The sequence below is a fragment of the Plectrocnemia conspersa genome, unplaced genomic scaffold (assembly GCF_051122295.1).
Source record: "Plectrocnemia conspersa isolate PC_06_02 unplaced genomic scaffold, ASM5112229v1 ptg000008l, whole genome shotgun sequence".
NCBI classification, from domain to species: Eukaryota; Metazoa; Arthropoda; class Insecta; order Trichoptera; family Polycentropodidae; genus Plectrocnemia; species Plectrocnemia conspersa.
The window spans coordinates 2,042,418-2,069,864 of NW_028277172.1; the positions used below are offsets into that span (position 1 = coordinate 2,042,418).

The window sequence follows — 27,447 nt, forward strand, 5'->3', positions numbered from 1 at the left end:
GTTCATGTATGTTATATTCACTCTACATCTGTTTGAGAATCGCTGTTTTGTCATCCCTCTATACCTAGGCATAAAAATTTAGTGTGTTGCTCGCATGTCTTTTTCCACGATAATTTTTCGGTCTGACAACTTTCGGTCCGATCCGTGATGGCACATTTCCACGTCTACTTTTGCGAACTCCGCTTGATTGAAATCGGATTGTCCATTTCAGTCGGTCTTTTATAACAATTGACTTATATTCCCGACTATTGCCTCATCAACAAGTATATTCTCCGAGAGAACAACAAGAAAACTTTTCCAAAACATACATAGGTACGAAGTGTATTTATTCATTCGGACTACTGTCACTCTCTATTATGCATAGTTTATTTATTTATATTATTAAATTGATCTAGCGATTAGTTTCATATTAACGAGACAGATTTTCCTATTACCCTACGACATATAATATCTCCACTTTCTCCCTCACCCTCGTCCATTTCCCCGCTCATCTCACAAACTGTCTGAACACATTATCGTTTCCATTATGGCCAATTAATTCTCAATTTAAAAAGTAAGACGACGCGCGCGTGTCGATTTCACAAATCATCCGTAATGTTTCCTTTTCGTCCCCTTTAGGTATATTATACGTATAAACATATCTGTTGTTCGTATTCTCTGAACAATATTCTGAAAAATAACAACATAAAAATTTACTATTATATTTTATTAGCGCAAAAAATACAGCAATAACCGCATCTGCTCGTTTGCTCGTCGAATTCAAAGATGTTTTGCACGCACAGTTAAAAAAGTCGACTGCAAATAACAATTTGAGTCGTGTTTCGTATTTTTAACGCTTAAATTATAATCTAACTGATTCAGATCAATAATTATTGATTTGAAGCGCACTTTACTACGAAACTTTTTGTCAAAACTTTATGAATCGTTAAATGTTAAACGATCGACAGGGTCGTCTCGGAGATGGCCCTAAATCAGAGATGACAAAGCTTTTTTTGCTTTCAGACCATAAAATCAAAGTAAAGCATAACAGTTTTTCTTCAAAAAAAATATTTCGGACTTAAAAAATTTAAAATATTTATATATCATATCCATATATTATGCGAAAGATACGGACAAATGTAAATATAAGTATCAGTAGAACGTTTCTTGACTATATGTATTTATATTATACCTATGAATATATTTGTCATTCATATATTCAAAGCATTATTCTAAAACAGCATCTGCTAGTTTTGCATGCACAGTTTAAAATAACTAGGTACAAATACAAATTTGAGTTGAAAAAAATATATTGTATAATATATGCATTTTTTCTGTTTTTCTTAACAAATTGAAAGCAAAATATATATTTATGTTGGATCTGAAGCTTATTTTTTTTATTTAAAATATTTAAAATTTGTTTTGTATGCTTTTGCTTTTAGACCATAAATATGTAAACATGTAGCAGTTTCATTAAATTATATAATAAACACCAGAGCTGTATTTTTGTGATAAATGATAATATTTTAAATCAGTTTTCGATTTATTATATAATAATATCAAAATTTCACAAGAAATACAATTTTTTTTTTAAAAACATTAATTGCTATTAAATTCACATTTTTTTATATTTCACTGCCACTTCTATGCAATACAGTTTAAGGTTTGGTAACCCTAAGGGGTTTGACTTCGCAGTCAGTAAGACGCAGGTGGACTAGTTATTAATTACATTTATTGCAAGTTATTATGATGGACAAATTTTATTCGAGCAGTGGTGGAGAAGTTGGCGCAGGGATGATGTCCGTGGAAGATCTTGGTGGCAGTGACAGTGTCTGTGGGGGCAAATCTGCGAGTCTACTCTCTCCTTGCTGACAAATCACAATCATGCAGCGATCATCCAGCCAATCGTTGCACTCGCTTCTTAGAACAACGAAATAAAAATACGCAAAAAGTGACATTTGCTTGCTGAACATCCCTGAAGTCAAATTGTGCATCGGTACTATTGTGACATTATGGTGTCTTTTTTTGTTTTACGGTGATATATTGTTTTCCGTGACCGTTTCACAACAAAGAAATATTATGTCAATGTATGCGACACTTATGTGACACTTTTTTCTAGTTTCTAGACTCTCGAGGTCGGTCGACGAGAAGATTTTCTTGACGATTGACCGTATTTTAGATATTCGTATAAGTTCAAATATAATATTTTATGGAGCTCACAATTTTTGTGTTTTTGTAAGGGCTGCATTTAGCCAATTGTTGATTCGCTTCAGAACAACGAAATATATTTACGCCTATAGAAAGTGGCATTTGCTTGATAGATATCCCGAAGTCGAATTGTGCAGCGATATTATTGTGGCATAATTTTTTGTCTTACGGTGATATATTGTTTCCCGTGACCAGTTTTTGATGCTTTTCCAGATTATTAAAACACATATTATAAAAACATATTACATTGCTCGAGCTGATCGCGCGCCATGGGTTTGCCATTACTGTTCTAAAGCATTCCAGCGATACACGAATAGATATACCGCTCTGTGTATAGGTTACCACCCTTCGCGGGGGTTTTGGGGTGTTCTCGGGGGCATCCGAGGCCGTCACAAATTTCTGATAGCAACAAATCCTTCATTTCTCCGCTTTTTGGAACGTTGTTCCTATCCAACCGGGTGGAAAGCCAGTTGCTCGTATAACTTACCACTCGCCGCCATAGCTAGTATTATTGCACGAATTACGATTACGACACGAAATCCGCGCCAAGGGAACGTCGAATTCTCCCTTATTATTTTATGTGACAAAAAGAAACGAATTAATTTTTTGTGAGGATTTGGAAGGATAAATATACTGCCCGATTTTTTCCTTGGGATGTGTGGATAAATCGTATTCGTAAACGTATTATGTAAATTCATCTTTCAGGGGCTTTTGTTTAAAAGAATTATGTAGGATTTATTTTAAATAAATTTATATGGTTTATTTACAATTGAAAATAATACAGACTTAGATTATTTTTTGTTAACTCTAGATGTGCTTTTTTTAAAATTTCAAACACAATTATTTCTGACGGTTTTTTATATGTCTATAGAGTCTCACTGTGGATTTATATAATACGTTATTTTAAAATATAAAAGTTTTATCCATCTTTAGCAGTAATTCCTGTAAGCTAAAACAGTGCTTGGTGCATATTATGTCTAGTTTTAATCAATAGAGTCGCAAATAGAATTAAAGCTGAACAAGCTTTATTTGTCTAATCAATTATTATGCTTTGTTCTGTGTTCCAATAATGTCATCATTTTTACATACTAGCATTTTTCATAGTGTCAAAATTAAACGTACAACAATTTTAATCAATCTATTTTGAGTCAAATAGTAATTATAATAATCTAGATGACTCAAAACACATTAAAAAAAATATGGAAATTTGCATAGTTGTGTTTCGCCAAACTTTAATCCAAAAATAACACTTGTTCAACTTCAATTTTTTTATAACTTATACAATATATATTTTTTATTGTATAAATTTATTGTAGCATTAATTGTATTGAAGCCTTTCGTACGGATTTATATTTAATCTCTACTACTGAGAGTTGGCGGTAACAAATAATCCCAAACACGTGTCGGGATTGTATGTATAGTATATTTATTTCCACATAATGAACCACTTTGTTTGTTGGACATCAAAGCTGTAGCGAAATCTAAAGATTCGTAGAGGTAGATCTACGTTTTTGTAGAGCCTTCTCATTAATTGCTATAACCAATTGTCTTTCAGTGTAAAGAAATATCAAAACAATTTCATTTTCAAGGTCATCGATGCCGAGAAAATATTCCTACCATCTCGGCAGATATATTCTAGACAGGTCTTATTTTACTAAAGATTTAGGTGTGACAGCACATTGCACAGATCATTAAAAATGTTCGGTTTTATCTTAAGAAATGCTCGCTACTTCATGAATACTTTAGTATTGCGTACTCTTTATGATGCTCTAGTCCGCAGCATACTAGAAACTAGCTCTATTATTTAGATTCCAGGCGTAATGAGTCAATGTAATGGATTGAAGCTGGAAAAAGTGCCGCGTAAAATCCTTCGATATTTATACTTGAAGGAATACTGTATTATCCGTTATTGTTTCCTAGTGCTTTTATTCTGGAAGTACTGAGATATGTTTTTTTTTCAATTCGAAGAAGTGTTTATATAATTAAATACTTCTGGAAATTGCTCAATACTTCGGTGTTCGAGCAGCTCCAAATGTGGGCTCTGGAAAGTGTTATAGTTCTCGGTCGCGTCCACTGTTCTTGTCTTTAAAGTCTAAAACTGGAGCACTTGCTAACTCTTCTCTGACCAGGTGATTTGTGTTTTTCGTGTTTTTACTTATATGTTTATGTGTTAATTTGTATGTATTTTAAAATTGTAATATATTTTATACTTTTGGCAATCGTGACACATTAGATTAACTTGTCAGGTCACGATGGTCATAATTTTAATAAATAAATAAATTAACTGTTGTTCGGATCGGATAAGTATAGTCCATCTTGGCGTTTATTCAGTAGAGACCGGATCAGCTGACTCTCGAGGTCGGTCGACGAGAAGATTATTCTCTCGTTGATTGACCGAGTTTTAGATCTTTGTTTAAGTTCAAATACAATATTTTATGTAGTATTCAAGAATAAAAAAATAAGCGCGTTTCATACAAGAACCCTCAATTTTATTGCACAATATCATAATTTCTTTATGCACTTGTAAAGTGTTACACACCATTCAAAGGTTGCCCCATTATTATAAAATAAATTTATTCGCAGTATTATGCTGTTTTGGATGGTTTGTAATTTTTATACCGATTTAGTGAAATTATGGTTTTTATAAATGGTGTTTAAAATGCATCCATATGCTTCGAAACATAAGAGATTCAATTTGATACGAATTATTGGTATAAGTTTATATTAACGAAGACATTCCGTTACACCTTCAAGTAGATCCTCTGTAGATTTTCAACGATCGAATTCTTCTCTTTCTTTTTCTCTTTCTCTTCGAATTCGGCGCCACGGTGCATGTGCAAGGAAGGATAAATAGTCGAGCAAACCCCGTGACCAATGACCCTTCGCAACTTCTTGGCATCATACCGAATTTTTATACATTTGACGCCGGTGGTACCGGTCCTCCCCGGGCGTGTGTGCATAGGGGTGGGTTTGGGAGAGATTTTCGTATGGGGGTGGTTCGGCCTCGTTCTGCCCAGAACTCGACGACCGTTTCGTTCATTTATGTTTACAATAAACGTCCGGAGCTACACGCGTTCTCTCTTTTAAAGCTAAAAAATGTGGCGTTTAACAAAGTAAAATTTTAATTAAATATAAACATTTTTGAAATTATAAATGAAAGTAAAACATTGTCATATTATTGCAGAAAGAAAATAAATATATATTAAAGTCCTAGTTCAATGCTTTTAAAACATAAATTTCTAACCACAAACTTGAATTTTATTGTATTAGCTATCACCATGCTTCCTTTTTAGCTCAAACATACATTAGTGTGATTAGAATTTAGTGAAGCAGATAAACATAGCAGTAAAAAGGAATACGGCGCTCTATAAACAGTGATTGGTTAGAATTTCAATATTTATTTTCACTACAATATAGAATTTTAATCTGTATAAATTATGCACCTTTCGAGTTTATAGTGGCAGTTAAACTTTATCCAAATACAGATAAAATTCAGGCGGCAATATCGATTGGTGTTATATAAGTCCAAATTAACAGGCGTTTTGGATCAATGTTGAGTAGTAAAGTCCTCAGCTGAGACGATTGCTCTCCTCGTTCCCTTCGAGTGTGCAATTCGGAGTGCTGATGCTACGGGACGAATAAGAGAAAATGATTATTTGAGACCAAGAGCAGTGTGTCTTCCGGGTGGCCTTTTTCAAACAAAACCATGGTGGTCGTGTATCGATATTGACTATATTATTTGTTGTATCAGGCAATGTTTTTCAAGTGTGTTATTAAATAACAACTTCTCTCGTGTACGATTGTCGTATTCCACTGGAAAATTATGTAGTAATCGCTACACTTATATCATGATTTAGATACGTTCCACGAAAGTGCATATGATATATTGTAAAACACGTAAAACAATATATGATGCACAATAAAAAATCGATTTAATTTTATTTTATGACCACTCATATAACATATTTCTTTCATTTTTATGGTATCTATATTATTCGGGTCAGAATTTATATTAAATGGTTAACATGGGCTGGTCAGAATTATTTTGACACATGGTCAGAATATTTTTTTCAGTCAATATTTATCATTGTGCATATTGATCATAAATTATAAAGAATAGGCAGTATTATAATATGCTTTGTATTTTAACCTCAAGGTCAGTTTATGTGGAATCAGCATTATAATACAAAGGGTTGGGCTTGCAACATTGTCATATGTCAAAACAAGCGTGCTCTCTGCTGCCGCTCTGTCGTTATTCCCGTTTCGTTCGCGTCCTACAGACAATTAAATAGATCATGCTCGCTCGCACCTAACTTGTCCTCAAGTTTTGGTGCGCGCAAGACATTTTATAAGATACTTCTAAAATAATTGCATAATTGCCCATTTATATTTATAAATGTTATAATATTTTTTTATATTTTAATTTTAAACATATGCTATTTTTATTCTAATCATTTGATATTTATTCTATTTAAATTTGATTATAAAAAGATTTAATTATTATTCTGACCCAACATTGATTAAATTTGTTGAAATAATAAATGTAATGAATATGCTTACATAAAAATATATTATTTTGTTACTTTCACTGCCACTTCTATGCAATACAGTTTAAGGTTTGGTAACCCTAAGGGGTTTGACTTCGCAGTCAGTAAGACGCAGGTGGACTAGTTATTAATTACGTTTATTGCAAGTTACTATGATGGACGAATTTTATTCGAGCAGTGGTGGAGAAGTTGGCGCAGGGATGATGTCCGTGGAAGATCTTGGTGGCAGTGACAGTGTCGGTGGGGGCAAATCTGCGAGTCTGCTCTCTCCTCATTGTAGACCAGCCTTAAATATTCAAAGTTGTAATTCTTGCTGACAAATCACAATCATGCAGCGATCATCCAGCCAATCGTTGCACTCGCTTCTTAGAATAACGAAATAAAAATACGCAAAAAAGTGATATTTGCTTGATGGACGGACATCCCCGAGGTCAAAATGTGCATCGGTACTTTTGTGGCATTATGGTGTTTTATAATTCTTTGATATCTTCCTAACTAAATGTTCTTACAGTCGCTATTATTATCATTAGAAATAATAAAGTTCTGATTTATTTAGAAAATAGCATTCCCTAACTATTGTTATTTTGAAATATTTTATTTTTAATAATTTATTTAGATAGTATATAAAGCTCCTTTTACATTAAGATTAATATTTATAATATACAATTTTTTAGCTAATTAAAATTTAATTACTGATAAATTTGCTTTCCTAATATTAGTTATTTTCAGTTATTTAAATAGTAAATAATACACTATAAACTATTAATATAATCAAATATATTTATAAAATTAGGTGCAATCAAAAAAAAATTAATTACAAAAATAAAAAATACGCACCAAATTATAAAAATAAAAAACTGGCATTTTTCGTAAATTTGTGTGGAATACAAAAATATGGTTATTAAAATAAAAACATATGTTACATATTAAATAGAATATATAATAAAAAAAACGGTTTTTAAAACCGCATATTTATTGAATTTATGATCGCTTTATTTGATTTTATATCAAAAAATGTTTAATGCTACATACTCTATGAAAATACATTTATGGCAAATATGCTTATTTTTGCGATGCCTCTCAAAAGGTTATTTATATTCTTTGCTTATTCAGAATATCCTGGTTTTTCATTTAAGAATTTTTTTGAAGCATTGGTTATATTAATAATATATAAATTCGCTGAAATAATATAATAATAAAATGTGTATGTTAAAGGTCAATCTATTTTTAGTATAAAATAAAATTATATTCTTTTTTTAAACGTTAACTTGACCTTTAACATTTTTTATTTTGAGTATAATTCCATTTAATTGTAATAAAAATGATATTATACCATTATTAAATACGCAATACAGTTCTTTAAAATGTCATTCATGTTAAATTCAGTAACCACCTGTGAACAGAAAATTATTATTATGGTAATATAAGAAAATTTTATGAGTATGAAAAGCAGTAACTGTAGTGTATGAATATATGTATGTATTAACGTACATTATAATATGTATCTACATACATACGTATATAGAATTGGAGTCTCTTTCTCATATACATACATTCGCATTGCCAAAAACTGTTTAATCAATACGTTTTATAAAACATAGCGAAAATATTATAATATTTTTCCGCCGGCAACAACAGTCGCCGGATCGACATTAAGGAATTTGGCCTAGTTTTGTTGTCGACTATTGTTCCTCTCGTCTCGTTCTACTCGTCCTGCATCAGAAACCGCACTCTCTTCTTAGAACAGTAAAATATTTCTTATCACAAGAGTTGGAAGTTTCTCGGTAATCGCTAGCGTTCGACGTTTCAATGGAAAATCTAATCCACTCCATAAAGTCGCAGATTCTATTGTATTTTTATCCTGCAATATAATTTAATAATATTTATTTATACATATTAGTCGTTTGTGAGAACAATTATGGAGCAGTAAAAGTCACTGAAAAGTTATTTAGCTTATGAAAAATAGGCACATTACTTCAGCGAAGATAACTAAACTAGTTTGCTTTAACTCTTAACCCTTCAGAGTGAAAATATTGGTCGCCATCGTCGAATCGCTGTCGTATTTCGGGGTACAATGTTTCATGGATCTTCCTCAAAGTTGCCGCCGCCGCCGCCGATGAGAATTAGAGCCATTATTATGCTAAATAGGTCGGCAATAAATATGTCTGGCCGCTTCTTCGGTCTGCGATGATTCACAGAACACATTCATACAATAGTCGGTCGGTGGTGAGCAATGAAAATTAGACGGACGACCTCAAGACCGGAAATTTTTTGGCAGTGCTCCTTCTTTCTCCCTGACGACAACGGATCATCGTGGCGAAAAATTAAACTTGCTATGATCCATATCTTGTATTATATATCCTTTCTAAGACAAGCACCTGACATTCTATTAAATTTTCTCATTAAATACTATTCTTAGTCTCTCAAGATGAGATGTGCTTAATGGCTCATCTCTCAAATTAACTCTGAAGTTAAAATATTGCTAGAAACGTATTATATTTAAATTACAATAGAAAAACTTTGAAAATGTGCTATTTTTTGCGTGGCGTTACACAGTACGTATTTCGTGGAACAATGGCCGCCGAATTTCTGTTCTCTCAATTGATATACACGCATAAAGCAACACGCAGTGAAAAAAATCTCAAAAGAAAATCGGTTACGGGTCATTACTGGCTGATTAATTTCCATATTTATGAAAGGATGAGGGGTGAATATATGGAACGGGATTATCAGTGGTGTGTTAACATTTCTAAAAAACGCAGATATCATGTGTGCACTTTACGGTCAACGAACATAACAGTCCTCTTACGAACGCGGCCTCACCATGTCCTCGCCTCATTTAATTAAGAATCTTCAATCACTTTCAGCAAGTTTTGTTGAGTTTCTCCTGTCTGTTCCTGAGTGTTTAAAACATTTATTTATTTGGATTAAATTAAGACATGAAAAGTTTAAAAAACGGATATTTGGTAATTATATTTTTTCTTTTAGGAACTTAGGGATACTATACGCTGAGTTCTCCTAAAAAGTTATATGTCGCTAAGCATTTCTTGAACTACTGAAGGGTGCTGTTAACAATCAAGCTATTCTCGAGCGTTTTTGCTTTTGATTCTAAAACGTATTCGAGAGTCACGATCGCGTCCTCTTTTGTAGCACATCCGCATAAGCCGACTCGCTTATGGCTCTCGCCATCCAGTTCCTTAATATGCTGACATTGTAATGTCAGCATATTATTTTTGTGTATTGTAATAATACTATTTATGGTTTTTACTATCGTGATGCATTGGAGGAACCTGTTGTCACAATAAGTGTAGTTTTATATGCGGTTTCTACTGAACTGAAATACGCAGAATTCGTTCGTTGAACGAAACAATACGTTGGGAGGAAAAACGGAAACGGAAGGAACTCGATGCTCAATTTAGGGTGGCAGTTATGGTTCTCAATCGAATATTCAATTATATGAATTATTCCACAGATTTTAAACTATATGAATATTCGAATTGATCAAATATCTCTAATGAAATTTAAAAAATCTTGAATAAAACAATTTGTATACTGTAGTTTTTTCCTCTCAATATACCCAAAAGACTCCTTGTCCATATCTTATGTGCCTTTATTTTGTTTCGAAATGTGGAGTAATGAGACGCTTCTTCTCAACAAAAAAATTCGGAAAAAAATTGTGAAAATAATGTTTATCGGGTGTATCTATTATGACCGAAATTCGTAGAATTCGTTCTTTTCAATAAACTCATTTAAAATAATTACATTTCTAGTACAACTTTAATTGTATTTTACTGTTAATTTTTTATTGAATGTAATAATTCATTTACAAGGTGGCCAAAAAAATTGTTTATTTATTAAAAAAACATCCGAATTTTTTTTCTTTAATTTTGATGTCCGCTGCTTTTGGTAATTTTTCAGAGGTGTAAATCGCTCAAAAAGTTGCATCAGACGTTGTGTGTGACCTTTGGTTGCTGGGGATTTATTATTTACGACAACAACTTGGCGGCGACTGTAAAAATGGCAAATGATCGCTTAACGGCGAAACTTTTTTAATTTATTCGCGAAAAGAGACATTTTCGTGAGGTTCGTTGAACGTTACAGTGTAATAGATGGCTGAGCGAAAAAACGCACAAACCATACGGGTACTGCTTCTGTCACTTTTCGACGAAAACAGGGCGTTACAAACCGCTACAAAAACGTTACAAAAACTTGACGCTGCAGCGTCAAAGAGAGTATGAATAATTTTAGGGGCTATAACGTTGATGATCGCTGGATGCTGGATGCAACATTTTTGTAACAATCCTAAGCGCCAGAAGTCGTAAAATTTACACAAAAATTATATTGCTCTACTAGAAGTGCTATCAAGTTTAAAAAGTGGTACTATAACTTAGGATCATATAAAAAATATAGTACTTTAATATTTTAAAGGAATGCTTATAATTAAAAAATATTGTATTCTAATCAAAATACACATAAAATTCTCAACAATTTCTCTCACTTATGTAACACAATATTTAGTTTATAATTTTTTGGAGATTAAATTTCACGGCTTGAGTTAAGATTGAGGTTTTACTGTAAGTGTCATTTCGGATAACCTATTTCACCGGATAACTTATTTTTATAACACACTTATTTGACTTTGATTTGTCGTTTTTGAGCACAGTCTCTCTTGTGACGTGATGCGTCAATCGATGCGTGCTGTATGGCGTAAGAGTAGTGATGCAGGCTCTCTGTTAGTGCAAATCAAATAGTAAATCTGTCGATGCTTGTTTGTGCGATTGCGACAGGAGTTTAACGATATAAAAATTATGTATTCGAACCTTTCGTGGCCAGAAAAGAAAGAATTTTATAAAGGCAATATTTTCGAGATTCTCATCGGAATTTTTATTAATGAGTTATCCCTTATCTCGCCGCGCATTTAAAATGTCGTTTTTTTATATTAGTGTCACCACCTCTTCGTTGGTATAAATAATAAAAGTAGCATATCTATACCGTATTTGCGTTAACACAGTCAGTTCAAGAGCTATCCATTTCATTATTATTCATGAGTGAGAAAGAGAATATAGAAATTAAAATCATTACTACATTTTTATATTATAATATATTCAATAGATTATTTTAAATTTAAAAATTAGGTAGCAAGTTAATGCTTTGTTTGTTTGACTACTTTTGGAACATTAACACATTGACTACCGTGTGCACAAATTTGTGCTTTTTGTCATTTAAACTTGATATAACAAAATCTCACGATGCCAAATTTATCGTATCGCATTAATTTACTGCTCTAGCCAAAAATGTTATTAAAATTATAATAACTAAAATAATTTAAAAATATCGATATCCAAAATTCTGGAGGCTCAAAACTTAGGTAAAAAAATCGTTTTAAAGCATTGTTTACAGATTTTTTTCAATGAATGTATCGCACATAAAATATATTCGTAATAATTAAATCAGTTATCATAAAACTGTGTATCGCGTACCAAGAAAATAAAAATGTATTAAAATAATTTTTAACACTTTACGATCAATATACGCGGTGATCGTACAGCACTCAATCGTGCAACTTTGACATTTTGTATGATATTTTCACAATGTAACTTTCTTTCAACTACTAACATTTACAATGAAAAACGCACATTCACCTCAAATAGAGATACACACTTATAAAAACTTATTATATTATTATTTATAAATATTATATATTTTAACAATAATGAAATTTTAAATTTAATGTAATGTTTTCTAAAATACGGAATCTTTTTTATTTCCGATACTAAAACATCTCTCTATTTTCATGAGTAACCCCATGTTACGTATTTACAGTAATTTTTCTTCCGATGTCGGTTTGTCTCCTCTGATATTGTCTGTAACGAATCATCACTAATGAACTGGCACACCTTCAAAATTGTTTAAACTTTCTGTGGGGGCATATTCTGAAAAATCCAATGTCTGTTTCTGGCATAAAAACTTTTTCAGAATCACTGTGATCATTGATATCTTATTCATCTTTGCTAGAAAATTGGAAAAGATGATCTTTAAAATTTTTCAGGTACATCAGATAGTTATATATTTACATATTTAACTGAAAAAATAATAAATAAAAAGCATTATATGTATATCATATTTTTTAAATTTTATTTAATGTGATTGATTTCCATAGAAAATAATATCGATAGATTAGAGTACGAAATAAATTTAAAAAAAATCTATATTAATTTAATAAAAAATATTGAGAGCTTCTGAAATGATGTAATAAATCCACAAAAGTCGAATAGTAAAATAAATTAACGAAATTTAATGATAGAAAAGTGTTAAAAGCAATTATTAAAACATATTAATATTATACAAAAAAGTAGTAATATAAATTAAAGCAATAAATCGCTTCAATTTACTATAAAAAAATAAAAAATAAATAACAACAGAAATAAATATGGAAAATTAACTCACTTTCAGGTGTATGGTAACAAATGTGTATAAATTAACTCACTACTCACTACTCAAATGCTTTTTCATGTACACTCGTCGACGCGACTCGAAGGAATCATATTCCAGTACACCTTGTAGGTTTTTAGTGGGTGATAAAAATGAATATAATTTATATTCTTACGTGAACAGATATTGTCCTTCTTTATTAAAAGTGAGCCGAAGAGAGAAGCGTGCTAAAGGTACTGCTTTTCGTCTTTAATAGATGCTCATATTGCAAGACAGTTCCCAAACATCTTGGAGGCTTTATTGCTTATGTTTTTAAATACTGATTATAGTACGCATAAATCGGCTACTTCTTCTGTTCGATGAAGAACATTGTTATTTATTTTATATTCATAGCTTAGTATTGTTCTTGCTTTAGAATAGGTAATGAAATGACATTTTTTAAAACCATAAATTACGCTTATAGATTTTCAATAGCAAATTGAAGCTTTTCACCATGTTAATGATTTTTTTTTATATTTTGTTGGAAAAACTCCAACCTATTTATTTTTTTAATTGCGGTATGACAAACTTTGTCAAAAACCTTTCCGAGACATTTACTCAATTGCCTATATCGAGATTTTTCGTCATAAAATTGAAAAAACATAGCAGATTCTTTGACAACTGATTTCCATACCCAGTTGTCATTCGTCCTTGAACCATTGCTTGATTGGCGTAATGTAGTAAAAAATATATGCATTTATTTATTATTTTAATGTATGCGTGTTGTGAAGATTTACCTATTATGACAACGCAATCTTACGTCGTCATAACAGAATAGCACATGTTTTCAATCAAACTGTAAGGCCATAGGTAATTACAATGTCAGACGCGACGCACGAGATCAATCTGCCTTAAACCGCTTTTGCCGAACTTTTTTCTTCGTAGCTGACATGGCTAATTGGTAAAGTGCTGGCTGTTAATTGGTTCGCCATTTTAACATAGACAGTCATGTTACGGTTAATTGGTGGCGATTAATAGAGGGAATGCCATCGCCAGAATGTCATACGAGAATTGTGTGAAAGGTGGGAAATGCGACGCTTTCCTACTACAATTTTAAATTTACAATATGCCATAGTTATCAAGACGTTGTTGTGTTTACGACAGGTTGCTAGAAGTACAGAGGGATACCAATTATAGCACATGACTTTTTGCATCTATACACTTAGCTTTAGACAGGTCAGGTAGCTGCATGACAAACTGAGACAGATATATATTTTTAATGTTAAGGATCTCGTAAATAATAATTAAAATATAACGCAAAAGGGTCTTGGTTTTGTGGGATATATTAAATAATACTAGCTAGATCCTTGTAAAATTAATTATATATAAATAATATTTGAGATCAATATGTATATTTTTGTAATAATTATTATTTATTGATTTGTGTTTTATTTTCAGATGCTGAGTGCAACAAAGAAGAATATTTATGTATATAATAATTTAATAAGTTTTTTTAATGAATAAATTATAAAACTCATCGTTTCTGGTATGTGATAAATTAATTTAGCAAAGTTTTGAACCATAAATTAATTTGGAAATTTATCTGCAGGTGTCACTTATTCAAATTTTCCGAAGGCATGATATGTCAAACTTTTTACTATTACACACTAACGAATAAACTCTTGAAATAAGTGATAAAATTATTTTATTTCGTTAAACGTTTGAGGGCCGCTGGCGGGATTTTGGGGTGAGGACGCTCTTCGCGAGCGAGACGAGCAGATACGAGCCGAAACAAAATTTCGGATAATGGTTTTATTCTTGGTAGTGAAGAATCGATATGTAAAAGTGGCGCCCTGCCAAATGTGGACAGCACTCCCGCACTGGAAATACTTACGTTTGCGGACAAGACAGGGCCGGATTCAATCTCTGTTGGTCGCGGAACAAACTCCCCATAATAAACCATGTACAAGGTGACGTCACAAGACCGACGATTAATAATATTATTTGGGAAATTAATCATTTTTGCTATGTGAATAATTAACGACAGACGTTCGATGATGAACGACAGTTCGAAGATTGGCACCGAATTGGAATCGGGTCACTAAAAGTTGGCTACCCCTGAACGAAATGTTTCCAACAAACTCTTCGAATTGGCTCCCCGTAGTTTATGGCGGTGAACTTAAATGATTTTAAAAAAGTTTTTCAAGTGCACGCCGTTTGGAGTTTTCTAAAACTTTTTAATGTGAGTTTAAAAAATGTATGTTATGCGAAAAGTATTATTTATAAATTATTATACAAGAAACTTCTAAACGCTTGCTGTAAAGATTTTTACATTATCATCAAAAAAAAATACTAGACAAGCACATATGTTTCAGAAAATAAATTTTGATTTATATGCACATAGCTGAAATTCATTTCACGCCATCGTATTAAATAAGAGCATCACAGTTGTGCTTTGATTGTTCTGATTGATAAAATCTCACTCAATATTGCACTTTTTTTTGATCCATAAAAAAATTAAATCAGTTGAACCACCATTTTATTTAATAATTAGTACACCCAATGAAGGGATAATAACCGGGAGGATAAATATTATGCTATTAAATCATAAGCCTCAGAGAAAAATTCAGTCGGCATGTGATATACAAACATTTAAGACAACAAAACGGACTTCTTTATTAAAATAGAACACCACCGTGAGAAAACATTTTTGCAAATTATTTTGTAGTACCCAACATGAATCAAAAATATCAAAAGTATCCGTTGCAAATGCGTCAAGAAAGGATAACGCGTGCATTTGGGACTGCTATCTAAACGGCCGTTCGTAATCTGCTTTAGTGGCCAACAGAAATTTGTTCCAAATTTGCTGTTTCACTGAAAGGGGTGAAAAACAGCCTCAAATAGAGAAATAAATTCCCAGAAATTTCCACTGACACTCTTGAACATCCACTTCGGAGTGCATGGCATCATAACTTCAATATCTGTTCTGAAGGAAGCCAACTTCAGACCGTTAAAGATCGCAGAAGCCGCAGCTTCTCTCTTCGCATGATTGACATGGTTCAGATTCACGTTCGGAATCATTATTTTATTTACGTATTCCGCATGAATAAGTATTACGATTACAATTTGCTACATTAAAATTATAAATTTAATACGTATACATTTAAAAAAATATAATAAATACACTTAAAATATTTACATTTTAAAAGAACAAATACGTGAAATAAGAGGCGTTATAAAGGAAAACAAAAATAACAGTTATATAGTGATATGATATGTGTATTATTTATTAACTCAATTTTATTTTATTTATTTCATTAACCAATTAAACGCCAGCGACTCATCGGTGCGTCATTTGTTGATTATTATTTTTTTACAATTTTTTTTTATTTATTAAAGAATATTGTATTAGCTTCATTTATCAATAAACCAAATATTTATATTTATTTCTAGAAAAATATACTGATCCGTAAAGATAAAAAACAGATGACTCACTAAAAAGTCGCTGGCATTTAAAGGGTTAAAAAATTATTTTTTGAGTTTTAGTTGATTTTGGTAAATGCAATATGTTTTAAAGAATTTGTGCCAAACTGTATTTATAATTATTTGTAAAATAATTATATATACACATTTTATACATTTTCTTATGTCCAGATAAATTTTTGGGTCGTTCATATAATACATTTAGTTCTCTTTGTAAATGCTCTTTTTCTAATATAGGGTATTCTTCCAGAGTTTCTTCTAATTTCAAAGGATATTTCATCAATGCAAAAATTTAGCAAATTTGCAGCAGAGAAATATTTTAAGAAACAATATCGCTATGATACAATTATATTCCTTGGAAGATTTTTCCCTTTTAGTCGCAGTAAAATATTCTTCATTAATGGAAGGAAGATCGTTCCCCTCTGTATCGAAAATTCTGCAGAATTATTTTACTACTTCACAAATAACTGATGAATAAGAAAACAACAATATGATGTAAAAATAAAAAAATATTTAAGTGCAACTTCACGCCAAAGAATATTCAATTAAGCAAATATTGTGTTTAGAATTGAATGCAACAATAAACGATTCAGTCCCACGAGGAACGCAACATTTAACACGTCAAAAAAATCGGCTAAATAATAAACACATAATAAAATCAACCCTCTTTCAAGCTTTATTAAAATGAGTTCGCCAGATTTTAAACCTGAAGAAGATTCTCTCGTCGAAGTTCCTCCACACTTTTGGCCTTCTTTAGTTTTTTACTTCAAAGGTCCGAAGCATTTGACAGCTAGGGTAACACTTAAGAATCAGATTCACAACAAGATACAAATACGGGATTATCCTGTGCAGATTTTCGCTCCCTATGCCGAGCCGCATGAGGGTATCGTGCTCATATGGCCATTGGTTAGTATGATCTTATTCATTATAAACACTATTCAATGTATGTTACAGTGAATTTATATTTTCACTAGTATAAATATAATTTCATTATCTCAATCAATTATCATGTATATGATGAGTAATACAATTTCACTGCTTATAATTAGTAAAACTATTTTTTCACTAACGTATTATCTAGTACGCGTATTTTTGCATCAACAGAGATTCAGTGACAAAATATAACAATATTTAAAATAAATAATCCAAAGCAAATTAACCTTATAAAAAAAATAGTGAAAATGTATTAGTATATGATTTCACTGAAACACCAGTAAAAATATTACATCCACTGTAATATATACATCTGATTTGAGTATATTCAATTTGTATTAAAAAAAAAATATTTTTTCAGGCCTGTTTCGTTTTTGAAATTTCTACATTTTGCCCTAGAGAAGATCCTTCGAAGCTAATCATGGCCATCAAAGAGAGCAGAAGATTCGAATGGGACGAATGTTTTCTAGTCTGTGGTGTCACATCGAATATACAACAACCATGGAAAGACTTTTTGTCAGATTTGAATAAAAACTACAGCCAATTCACGACTGACGTTTGTCAGATCAGCCTGGAAAAAGCATCAGAGTTTGAAATAACGTAAAAATATTTTTTAACTTATATGTTATATTAAAAATAATATTGTATGTATTCTATTATATTTACAGATTAGATACTGACGTTTATCTGAAAGTTTTGGACGAAACATGTGCTGAAGAAATAGATTATTTTTGGATTCATCGCTATCAAGGTTCTTTGGATTGTTTTAAAAGAATGTTGAACATGTGCTTAGGATATGGAATATTAGGAATAGATGATCACGAACTGAGAGGCTGGATTTTTACTAGTCCGAGGGGAGGATTGCATTCACTGTTTGTAAAAGAAGTAAATATTTGTTTGTTCATAAAATAAAATTAATGTGTATTGTTTTATTTAAGATATAATATAAGCTTTATTTATATTTCTTCAGTCATTGCTTATTGTCATTTTTTAATTTTATTTATTTATTTTTCAGGAGCACAGAAGGAAAGGCTATGCAAGAAATCTCATTAAATATGTCTGTAAATTATTATTGGAGAGAGCAACAGAGATTTTTGGATGTGTTGTCACAACTAATGAACCATCGAAGAATTTGCTTATAAGTCTTGGATTCGAATATGTCGACACTGTAGATTGGTATTCAACTCTTGTGCTGTAATATATGTTTAAAATATTATAATATCAAATATATATTATTACATTATTATGAAATAGTTTTTTAATAAACTTCCTGATGATATCTTAGTAATTGGCATTAAACACTAGTTTTGATTGGATATTAGGTTAATGTTTATATTTATTTTAATGATTTTTTAATTCGATTATAAAGGCTTTGATGCAAAATATTTTAATAGCCTTTTTTTCATTTCGTCTGCATTTTAATTTTTTTTGAATATTTGAAAAGTCCAACTGACATAAATCAATGAAGCACTTCGTTAAGGAATTTATTCGCAACAGTCATGGGTGATCCCGGCAACTGTACTCCATAATACATTTAGAATGATACAATGTATGCATTTCATTATTGTTTTATAAAAATAACTATCAAATTTAGTATTATAAATATATTAGAACCCTGTGGTGGCAACCATAATAATCAATAAATACATCTTGATGTAATACCGTATTAAAATTAGCTCAATATTTTACTGAAGGGTTTTATTTGTTGAATCAAAATCGATTAACTTATATGTAATGTGAGTTGAATAAAAAAAAACTTTATTAGCGATACAATTATTTTTTATTTTACAGAAAATCATATACAAATATATTTATGAATACGTTTTACAGAATTAAGAATCAATAAAAAATTGACAATAAAAATAAATATATAAACATTATTTTTTTATACATATTTTAAGTTTTTTGCATTATATAAAGCATATATCATATATAGTATTATTAAAAATTATTGTAAATATATAATAAAAATTATTTTAGCTAAGCTTCAAACCAAATTCAATTTTTATAACTATTTTTTTAGAGGGGAAAAAAAACATATTTTTAATTATATGAACAATGATGGTTTTGCTATCTTCACTTTTATTTTAAGATCACTAAATACTAAAATAATTATCAGGTAGGAAATGTCATAAATGTCTAAACTCAAAAAGAGCATCTCAATAAAATTTAACATTTTGTTTGATAGGTAAAGAAAAGAAGAAAAGAACTAGATAAATCTAGAAGATCTACTTATATTGCAGTATATATTATCTGAAAATCATTTCGGTATTTGCAGTCATATACACAAATAAACTGAACCATACAACACAGAATCGGACTAATGAAAAAATAAATTTATACAAAAAGAGTGGCAGCAAATAATGTCCAGGAGTGCCTCTTATATTCCAAAATGGAAGGTATCAACTTCATTGACAAAACAGCGAAGGCGATGAATTATAAAACTGTCGTGGATTTTTTTCATAAAAACTGTCATTAATAATAGTCAGTAAATATGAAATTAAAATATTTAGTAATACAGTCCGAAAGTATTGTTTCACAATGTAAATTTTATGACATATTTCGTTTCGGCATTCTTAAACATTTGCCGTTTAACAAAAAAAATATTTGCAAAAAATACACACGGAATACTCGGGGGACGGTTGTACGAAAAAACGGCATTGTTATTATTTACTGTCATCGATTTATGATCGTTATCCATCGGTTGATGGTTAGCACCGCTAGCAAGAGATGTGAATAGATATTTTTTTTAAATATTCTGATGCAAATGTGATATCAATTACACAGAATAAATTATTTGATTAGATCATTAATATTTATTATAGATTTAGAGGTCACAAAAATATTTATTCTTGACTTTTGCAAACATGAATAAAAGCGAATTCTGCATGTACTGATTCATAAATAGAACATTATAAAGTTTTTATTGAAAAGTTTATAATGCTTTCTAATTTATAATCCGCAAGAATCGGCACTTAATCTTTTGACAATTGAAATACATTTTTGCAATCAACAATATATTGGAACGGGTGAGCTGTTTTACATGTTTTTACGATAAAATTCATATAATAAAATGATCTCACCCTAACCAAAAAAAAGAGGCTAAAAAAGAGTGATTCTAAAATATTTCTTAAATATCTTATTTTAGTCTCATGACAAAATTATTATCTGCGGAAAATTTGTAAATAATATGTGAACTCCTGAATCGACATCTCTGTATTGGTTTTAATTTCTGCAAATATGTGGTCATCATCTATGATTTTTGGTGTACCATTTCTTTCTTTTACGTTATATCGATGAAAACTCAAGTTAAATTTTAATTATTATAAAATGATTTAACGTGGTTTGTACTGTTTTATTAGGATAATAAAAGTTAATGTGTAGTTCTCTGGCACGTGCATCATTTACTGCACGACTGATAACAACTATTATAGTTTTTGAAATATAAGTATAAATATGTAAATTAATTTAATTTAAACGAATAAATATTTATTTAATTTATTCGTTTGTTTATTTTTTATTAATCTGTCAGTTTTTCTCAATAAGTTGTGATGGACTTTATTTATAAAACTCACTTGTAGTAATTTAAAAAAATCAAATATAACCGTTCTGCAATGGGACTGCAGTTTTTTGCGATCAGTTATCGTGACACGTTGGTAGAGGGCTGACGTGATGGCCGTTAAAATGGACTCCTTAGTAGAAATTCCAGAAGAGCAATGGCCGTCTCTTTTGGATTATTTCCAGAATGGTCCAAATACTATGACCGCAAAAGTTGCGATCAAAACCCAGATATTTAATCGAGAGAAATTTCCGGATTTTCCGGTACGGATTTTTGCACCTTACAACGAGCCAGATGAAGGGATTGTCATGATGTGGCAACTGGTTTGTAAAAATATATTTAAAAACATTAGCAATAAACCAAGAATTAGAGCTTGATACATATGTTGGTAGTTTTTTGTGGAGGGACTGTTCAAATATAATTACTTCATATTATATTTTAAATTAAGTTTCGATTTACAGTGACTTATGTAACTAAGCTTCAGATAAGGTTTATCTTTACCTCTTTACTAATAATAAAATACTACTTTAGAACATGGCACAGTTTTATTATAGTAAAATTTAAAGCTGAAAGCTATTTAATGAATTATGTAGAAAATGACTACTGAATATGTGTTTTGTAATATATATATATATATATATATAGATAAGATTCTTAGATTAAATTTATGATGTGCTACCATTAACTATGTCTGCAACCTTCAATGGCTACAAGTGTGTTTTTTAAGTATTAAATAAGCCACGACACATCATTTTTTATTTATTACAAACTATACAAAGGACACATAGTCCTGCCACACATCCTGGGGGCTACAAAAAAGATCTGAAGGGTCTTGGCAAAGCACGAAATCCGACCAATTTTTCAATACAAAAACAGAATTGGTTCAATACTTCGTATAAATCAATACTAAAAAAGTCTATTTCGGGATATGTACCCTGTAGGGTGTATGACTTCGCAGCTAGTAAGACGCAGGTGGAAACTAGTGAGAATTTTATTAGATTATATTACATTTTGCGAGTGTTTTTTTCGAGCAATGGTGGAGAAGCTGGCGGATGAATGACGTCGGTATCTATATGTACTAACGCTTTTTATTCATTTCAGACACCAATATTATCTGAAATTTCAACATTTTGCACTAAAGATGCTCCTACAAAATTGGTGAATGCCATAAGAGAGACCAAAGTATTGGATTTTCATAAAATTATATTTTTAATTTGTGCTATTGTGCCTGTTATGCAACAACCATGGAGAGATCTAATGAAAGAATTAAAAATTAAATCTGCAGTACACGAAACTTACATTGTTCACCTCAAAAGAGAGAGAGCTAAAAAATTCGTAAACGTGTATGTAAATATTATTGTGCTAAATTACTTTGATGAATATAATTACATTTGATTGTCTTGTATTCATTTCAGATTAGATGATAATGATCTTGAAATAAAGCAGTTGAATGAGAAATACACAGATGAAATAAACGAAGCTTGGCCTTATCGGTATCCTGGTTCGGAGATTTACTTCCGTAATATGCTCAATTGGGGATTGGGATATGGATTAGTTGGTAAAGAGAAGCAAGATCTACGTGCATGGTGTTTTTTGAGTGTCAGAGGTGATTTACATTCATTGCACGTTCAGGAAGTAAGTTTTTGATAATAAATTATATAGTTCAAGACTGTTTTTTTACCGAGAGATTTCTTTGAAACTGTAGGCGCACAGGCGAAAGGGATACGCTCAATCTGTTGTAATGCATCTAAGTAAAATATGTATTAAAAGAGAAATTGAAATATTTGGTTGTGTTATAACTGAAAACAAACCATCAACAGCCTTAGTCGAAAGTATGGGATTTGAGTTTGAATTTATTGGAGCTTGGATATCGAATCCTCCCAGTGAAGTATAAAAAATGTTTTAATAACATAGACTATATATATAGAAAATTTATTTTCAATCTGAATACAGATTATATAAACATCATATATTATTTTCCTTATATCCCAATGACTATTTATCGTTCGAGTTATTTTCTGTATAAGTTAAAATATCACAAATGTTGATATTTAATTCGACTAGTGCCATCTATTGACGGAAACTCAAAGAAATATAAAACGATGGCCTCAAATATAAGTTTTCTAACTTCATAATTATTGTAAATTTTGGAATAGCAAAAATAAGAAGACATTAGTCGTAATATGTATTAAATTAATGAATCTATTTTGATTTTGTGGTAGTATTTATTGTTTATATTTTAATTATATCATTATCCTTTCAATGTTTACTACGCTGGATGTTTTGTAGAAATTTGTCATTTGTATATTTTTTTTGTTTGATTATGAATTGTTTTCTTATTACATTACAATTATACCTAATTGTCATAATGTGATTAGTTTTTTTAATTGTTGTTTAGTTGGCAAATCAATCATGATGTCCATTTATTTAAAGTCGAACTGAATGTTTTATTGCTAATGCTCGTGATATAATGTTGAATGTTATTACATGCTTGTGAGTTTTACTAAATCCTAGGATTAAAGAGTCGTAACATTTGCTTTGAATATATTTAATAAAAATTTAGTAACGTTATATAATTATTAGTATTTTTTTGGGAGGAAATATAATCAACAAGTAGGGCAAATTTTGACTTAAATTGCCGACATTTATAACCAATTATAAATTTGTCTGTTTATGCATATTTCGTATTCCAAACAACAAGAAGCTTTTAAACAATCTTCTTTACATTCAAGTACTTCTAAAAATACTTTATACGCTCATCCTTTATTGGGTTGTCTATGAGTATTAATAAAATCATTAAATTATTTTTTCACTTTCATTAATTTATTACATCGTGGAAAAAATATTTTTAAAATACAGGCGATAAATCTTTCTTCTTTTGGAACTATAAATCGTTTTTAAACAGATTTATATGATTGATGATTGTGATATTTAAGTGATTGAGATGCGATTTATTTATATTATTTTATTTAAATTATTGCACATTTAATATTTATTTGAGATATCTAAATTATAATTATTTTTGATTGATTATTAACCTCTAATATACTTATATTTTTATATTCATGTTAAAAGTACCATTAATTAAATTGTGCTAAGTGCTTATGTAAATAATATAGAATAAAAAATACGTAAATACTGCATAACCATTTTAGTCCCGGACAATTTGGTCTAACATATGCGAGTGCTTGTGTTTGCGTGCTTGTGACCGATCCGTTCGTTGAGCACGGACAACAGACAGACACCAGACAGATCCGTGCGTGGTTTTTACCACCACACACGGTCAGATTTGTCCGCCGGACAAATCCGGACCCGTGCGTGTGTGGCCAACTTTTAAATACATTTTGTTATACATGTGTTTTAAGAATTTGAAACTTATTTTATGTACTCTAGACCAGCGGTTTCCAACCTGGGAGGCGCGCCTCCCAGGGGAGGCGCGGACTATTGCCAGGGGAGGCGCCAACATTTTTTAATGAATTATTTTTTATACCATAATATCTACAAATGAATAAAACTTGATATATTAACGTAACAGTGAAAATTCAGTGCATGAATGTTAATTTTTTTACATTTACATATATTTAATTCCTATTAAAAAAATTATCTGGAGCGGAGAAATTTAAAAATGGCGCGTTTGCAAACGCTCTGTTTCGGTAATACACAAAACGACCGCTAGTTGCATAAAACAATAACCTCAAATTTAAATGTCACTCGTGTCAACTGAAGCGTGTCGGCAGGGCGTGATATTGTTTTTTTTAATTGTTTCTGACGTGATTTCTTCTTGAAAATAATCGTTAGTATATTTTAAACTTCATTTTTTTTATTTAAACTATCATTGATTTTAATTTATATCAATAAAATATTTTTTAGACGAATGGATAAATTTTTGAGTGGTTACAAGAGAAAAGTCAACAATAATGAAGATACTGATGCTGATACTAGTGGGAATAAAATCAAAAAAGTACAAGGAAGTAAAGCTCCCAAGAAAAGACAATACAGTTCATCCTATTTATCATTAGGATTCACCAATGTGTTTGTTGTGTTCGAAAGTTTTGGCTTCAGATAGTATGAGACCAGTCAAATTAAAACGGCACCATGAAACTCTACATTCTGAATACGTTGATAAGTCCATAGAATATTTTGAAAGAAAATTGGATGAGCTTAATAATCAAAAGCAAACGTTCAAAAATATTCTTTCTGTATCACCAAATGCATTATTGGCTTCGTACCATGTCTCTTACCGAATCGCAAAATGTAAGAAACCACATACAATAGGAGAAACTCTAATTTTACCAGCAGCTATTGATATGGTTCGAATAATGTTCGGCGAATCATATGCAAAACAGTTGCAACAAATTCCGCTTGCTGATAATACAGTCGGAAGAAGAATCAATGATATATCTGAAGATATTTGCGATCAATTAGTTTCTCGGCTGCGTACTTCGAAATTCGCCATACAAGTAGATGAGGCAACCGATATAGCTAAAGATGCCCATTTAATTGCATATGTTCGATATGTTGTGGAAAATAATATATTAGAAGATATATTATTTTGCAAACCCATTCCTGGAAAGACCACATCCATTGAACTTTTTAATATAATGGATAGTTTTTTTAAAGAAAACGACATAACGTGGAGTAATTGTATTAGACTGTGTACTGACGGAGCTCACTCAATGTCCGGACACAAAGCAGGTCGTCAAGCATTAGTTAAAAAGAAAGCACCACATGCTATCTGGACGCACTGTATGCTTCACAGAGCAGCTCTAGTGTCAAAAAATATGAGCGAGGAACTTAACAACATTTTTACAAAAATTATAAACTACATTAAGAACAGTCCTTTGAGATCTAGGCTGTTTGCAAAGTTGTGTGTAGATATGGAAGCTAATTATACCTCACTTCTGTATTATTGTGAAGTTCGCTGGCTATCTCGTGCAAAAGCGATTCAAAGGGTATTTGAACTCAAAGAAGAAATAACAGCCTTTCTCGAAGAAAATCACCACGAAGAGGCACATTTGTGGACGAACGATAATTTCCTTGTTAAACTTGCCTATTTAGTTGAAATTTTTGGAAAATTGAGCAGTTTGAATAAATCAATGCAGGGATCACAAATGCATCCACTTGTTCAAAAAGACAAAGTAAAAGCTTTCATTAAAAAGTTGAAGTTATGGAAGTCAAATTTACAAAAGAATGAGTTGGACATGTTTTCACTGTCAAAAGATTTCTGGGCCACAGCCAATATTGAAACAAGCAAGAATCTTTTTATTGAACACTTGGATGGTCTAGTGCTGCATTTTTCAAATTATTTTAAACACCTTGATTTCTCAAAGTTTTTGTGGGTACAGAATCCATTTATCGACGATGAAAACGACAAATTTGAGCTGACAACCATTGAAAAGGAAAAACTTATAGAGTTATCATGCGATAGCCTACTAAAACAAAAGTTTCAAAATGAAACCTTAATTCAATTTTGGATGAATCTTAAAGGAGAGTATGAATCTTTGTATTGCAAAGCAATGCAAGTGCTTCTACCGTTTGTAACGTCGTATTTATGCGAAACGGGCTTTTCGGCACTGGCTGCAATGAAAACTAAATATCGCAACAGGTTAGTAGTCGAAAAAGAGATACGAGTGGCACTCTCCACATTGCCCCCAAGATTTGATAAGCTTTGTGCTAATAAACAACAACAACCGTCGCATTAAAATTTTATGCGATAGATGTAGTTGGTTTAATTGTTTAAAAAAACTTATATATAAAAATAAATATACACGTATGTGTATGTTATAACTAAACCTTGTTATTATTCTGTTAATTGTGGTTTTCAGTTTATTTTTGTAATAAAGTTTTTATTATTTAAAACGTGTCTATATTATTTAATCTATTAAAAAAATAAAAGGTAAGGGAGGCGCGGAAAAAATTTTTTTTTTTGGGGAGGCGTAGTAACAAAAAGGTTGGAAACCGCTGCTCTAGACCATAGTTTCTTAACCTTTTTACATCCACGGACCACCAAAAAAATCAAAAAATGTTTTGCGGACCATCAACATTGGAATAAAATAATAAATATTTATATAATTGATTTTTTATTCAAAACAATTAATTTTGCAACACAGTATGCTGATATAACCATATTTAAGTATATTAAAACAGTCAGTAACAAGAAATATAATTTAAAAATCCATAAAATACAGCATAAAATTCGATTGTTTATCGAAATAATAAAAATCAATTATTATTTGAGTTTTCAGTATTATTTATAGATCTTCCAGAATTCCTATAGGGCTATTTAGAACGATTTCTAAAAAGTCTTATGCAAATACAAGCGAATAC

General features: G+C 30.8%; 1 protein-coding gene and 1 long non-coding RNA gene across 5 annotated transcripts in view; both read left to right on the plus strand.

Annotated features, from left to right (window-relative positions):
* The window catches only part of LOC148232698 (uncharacterized), a 75,617-nt gene extending 56,771 nt beyond the window's left edge, over nt 1-18,846 (plus strand). For 2 of the 4 annotated variants that reach the window (XR_015810435.1, XR_015810434.1), the window contains exon 5: nt 14,604-14,845. Coding sequence is in view for 2 of the 4 variants with exons in the window: in XM_088190032.1 (XP_088046158.1) it covers nt 17,313-17,534; nt 17,923-18,161; nt 18,230-18,446; nt 18,577-18,759 (861 nt within the window). In the remaining 2 variants the exon portion in view is untranslated. Of the gene's footprint in view, nt 1-14,603; nt 17,535-17,922; nt 18,162-18,229; nt 18,447-18,576 lie in introns of those variants that run through there. The other 2 variants (XM_088190032.1, XM_088190031.1) reach the window with 2 other exon arrangements.
* Nucleotides 18,847-24,516: 5,670 nt separating this feature from the next.
* Nucleotides 24,517-25,578, plus strand: LOC148232699 (uncharacterized). The gene is made up of 2 exons (XR_015810382.1): nt 24,517-24,913; nt 24,991-25,578. It is a non-coding gene; the product is annotated as an uncharacterized LOC148232699 (long non-coding RNA).
* The last annotated feature ends 1,869 nt before the right edge of the window (nt 25,579-27,447 follow it).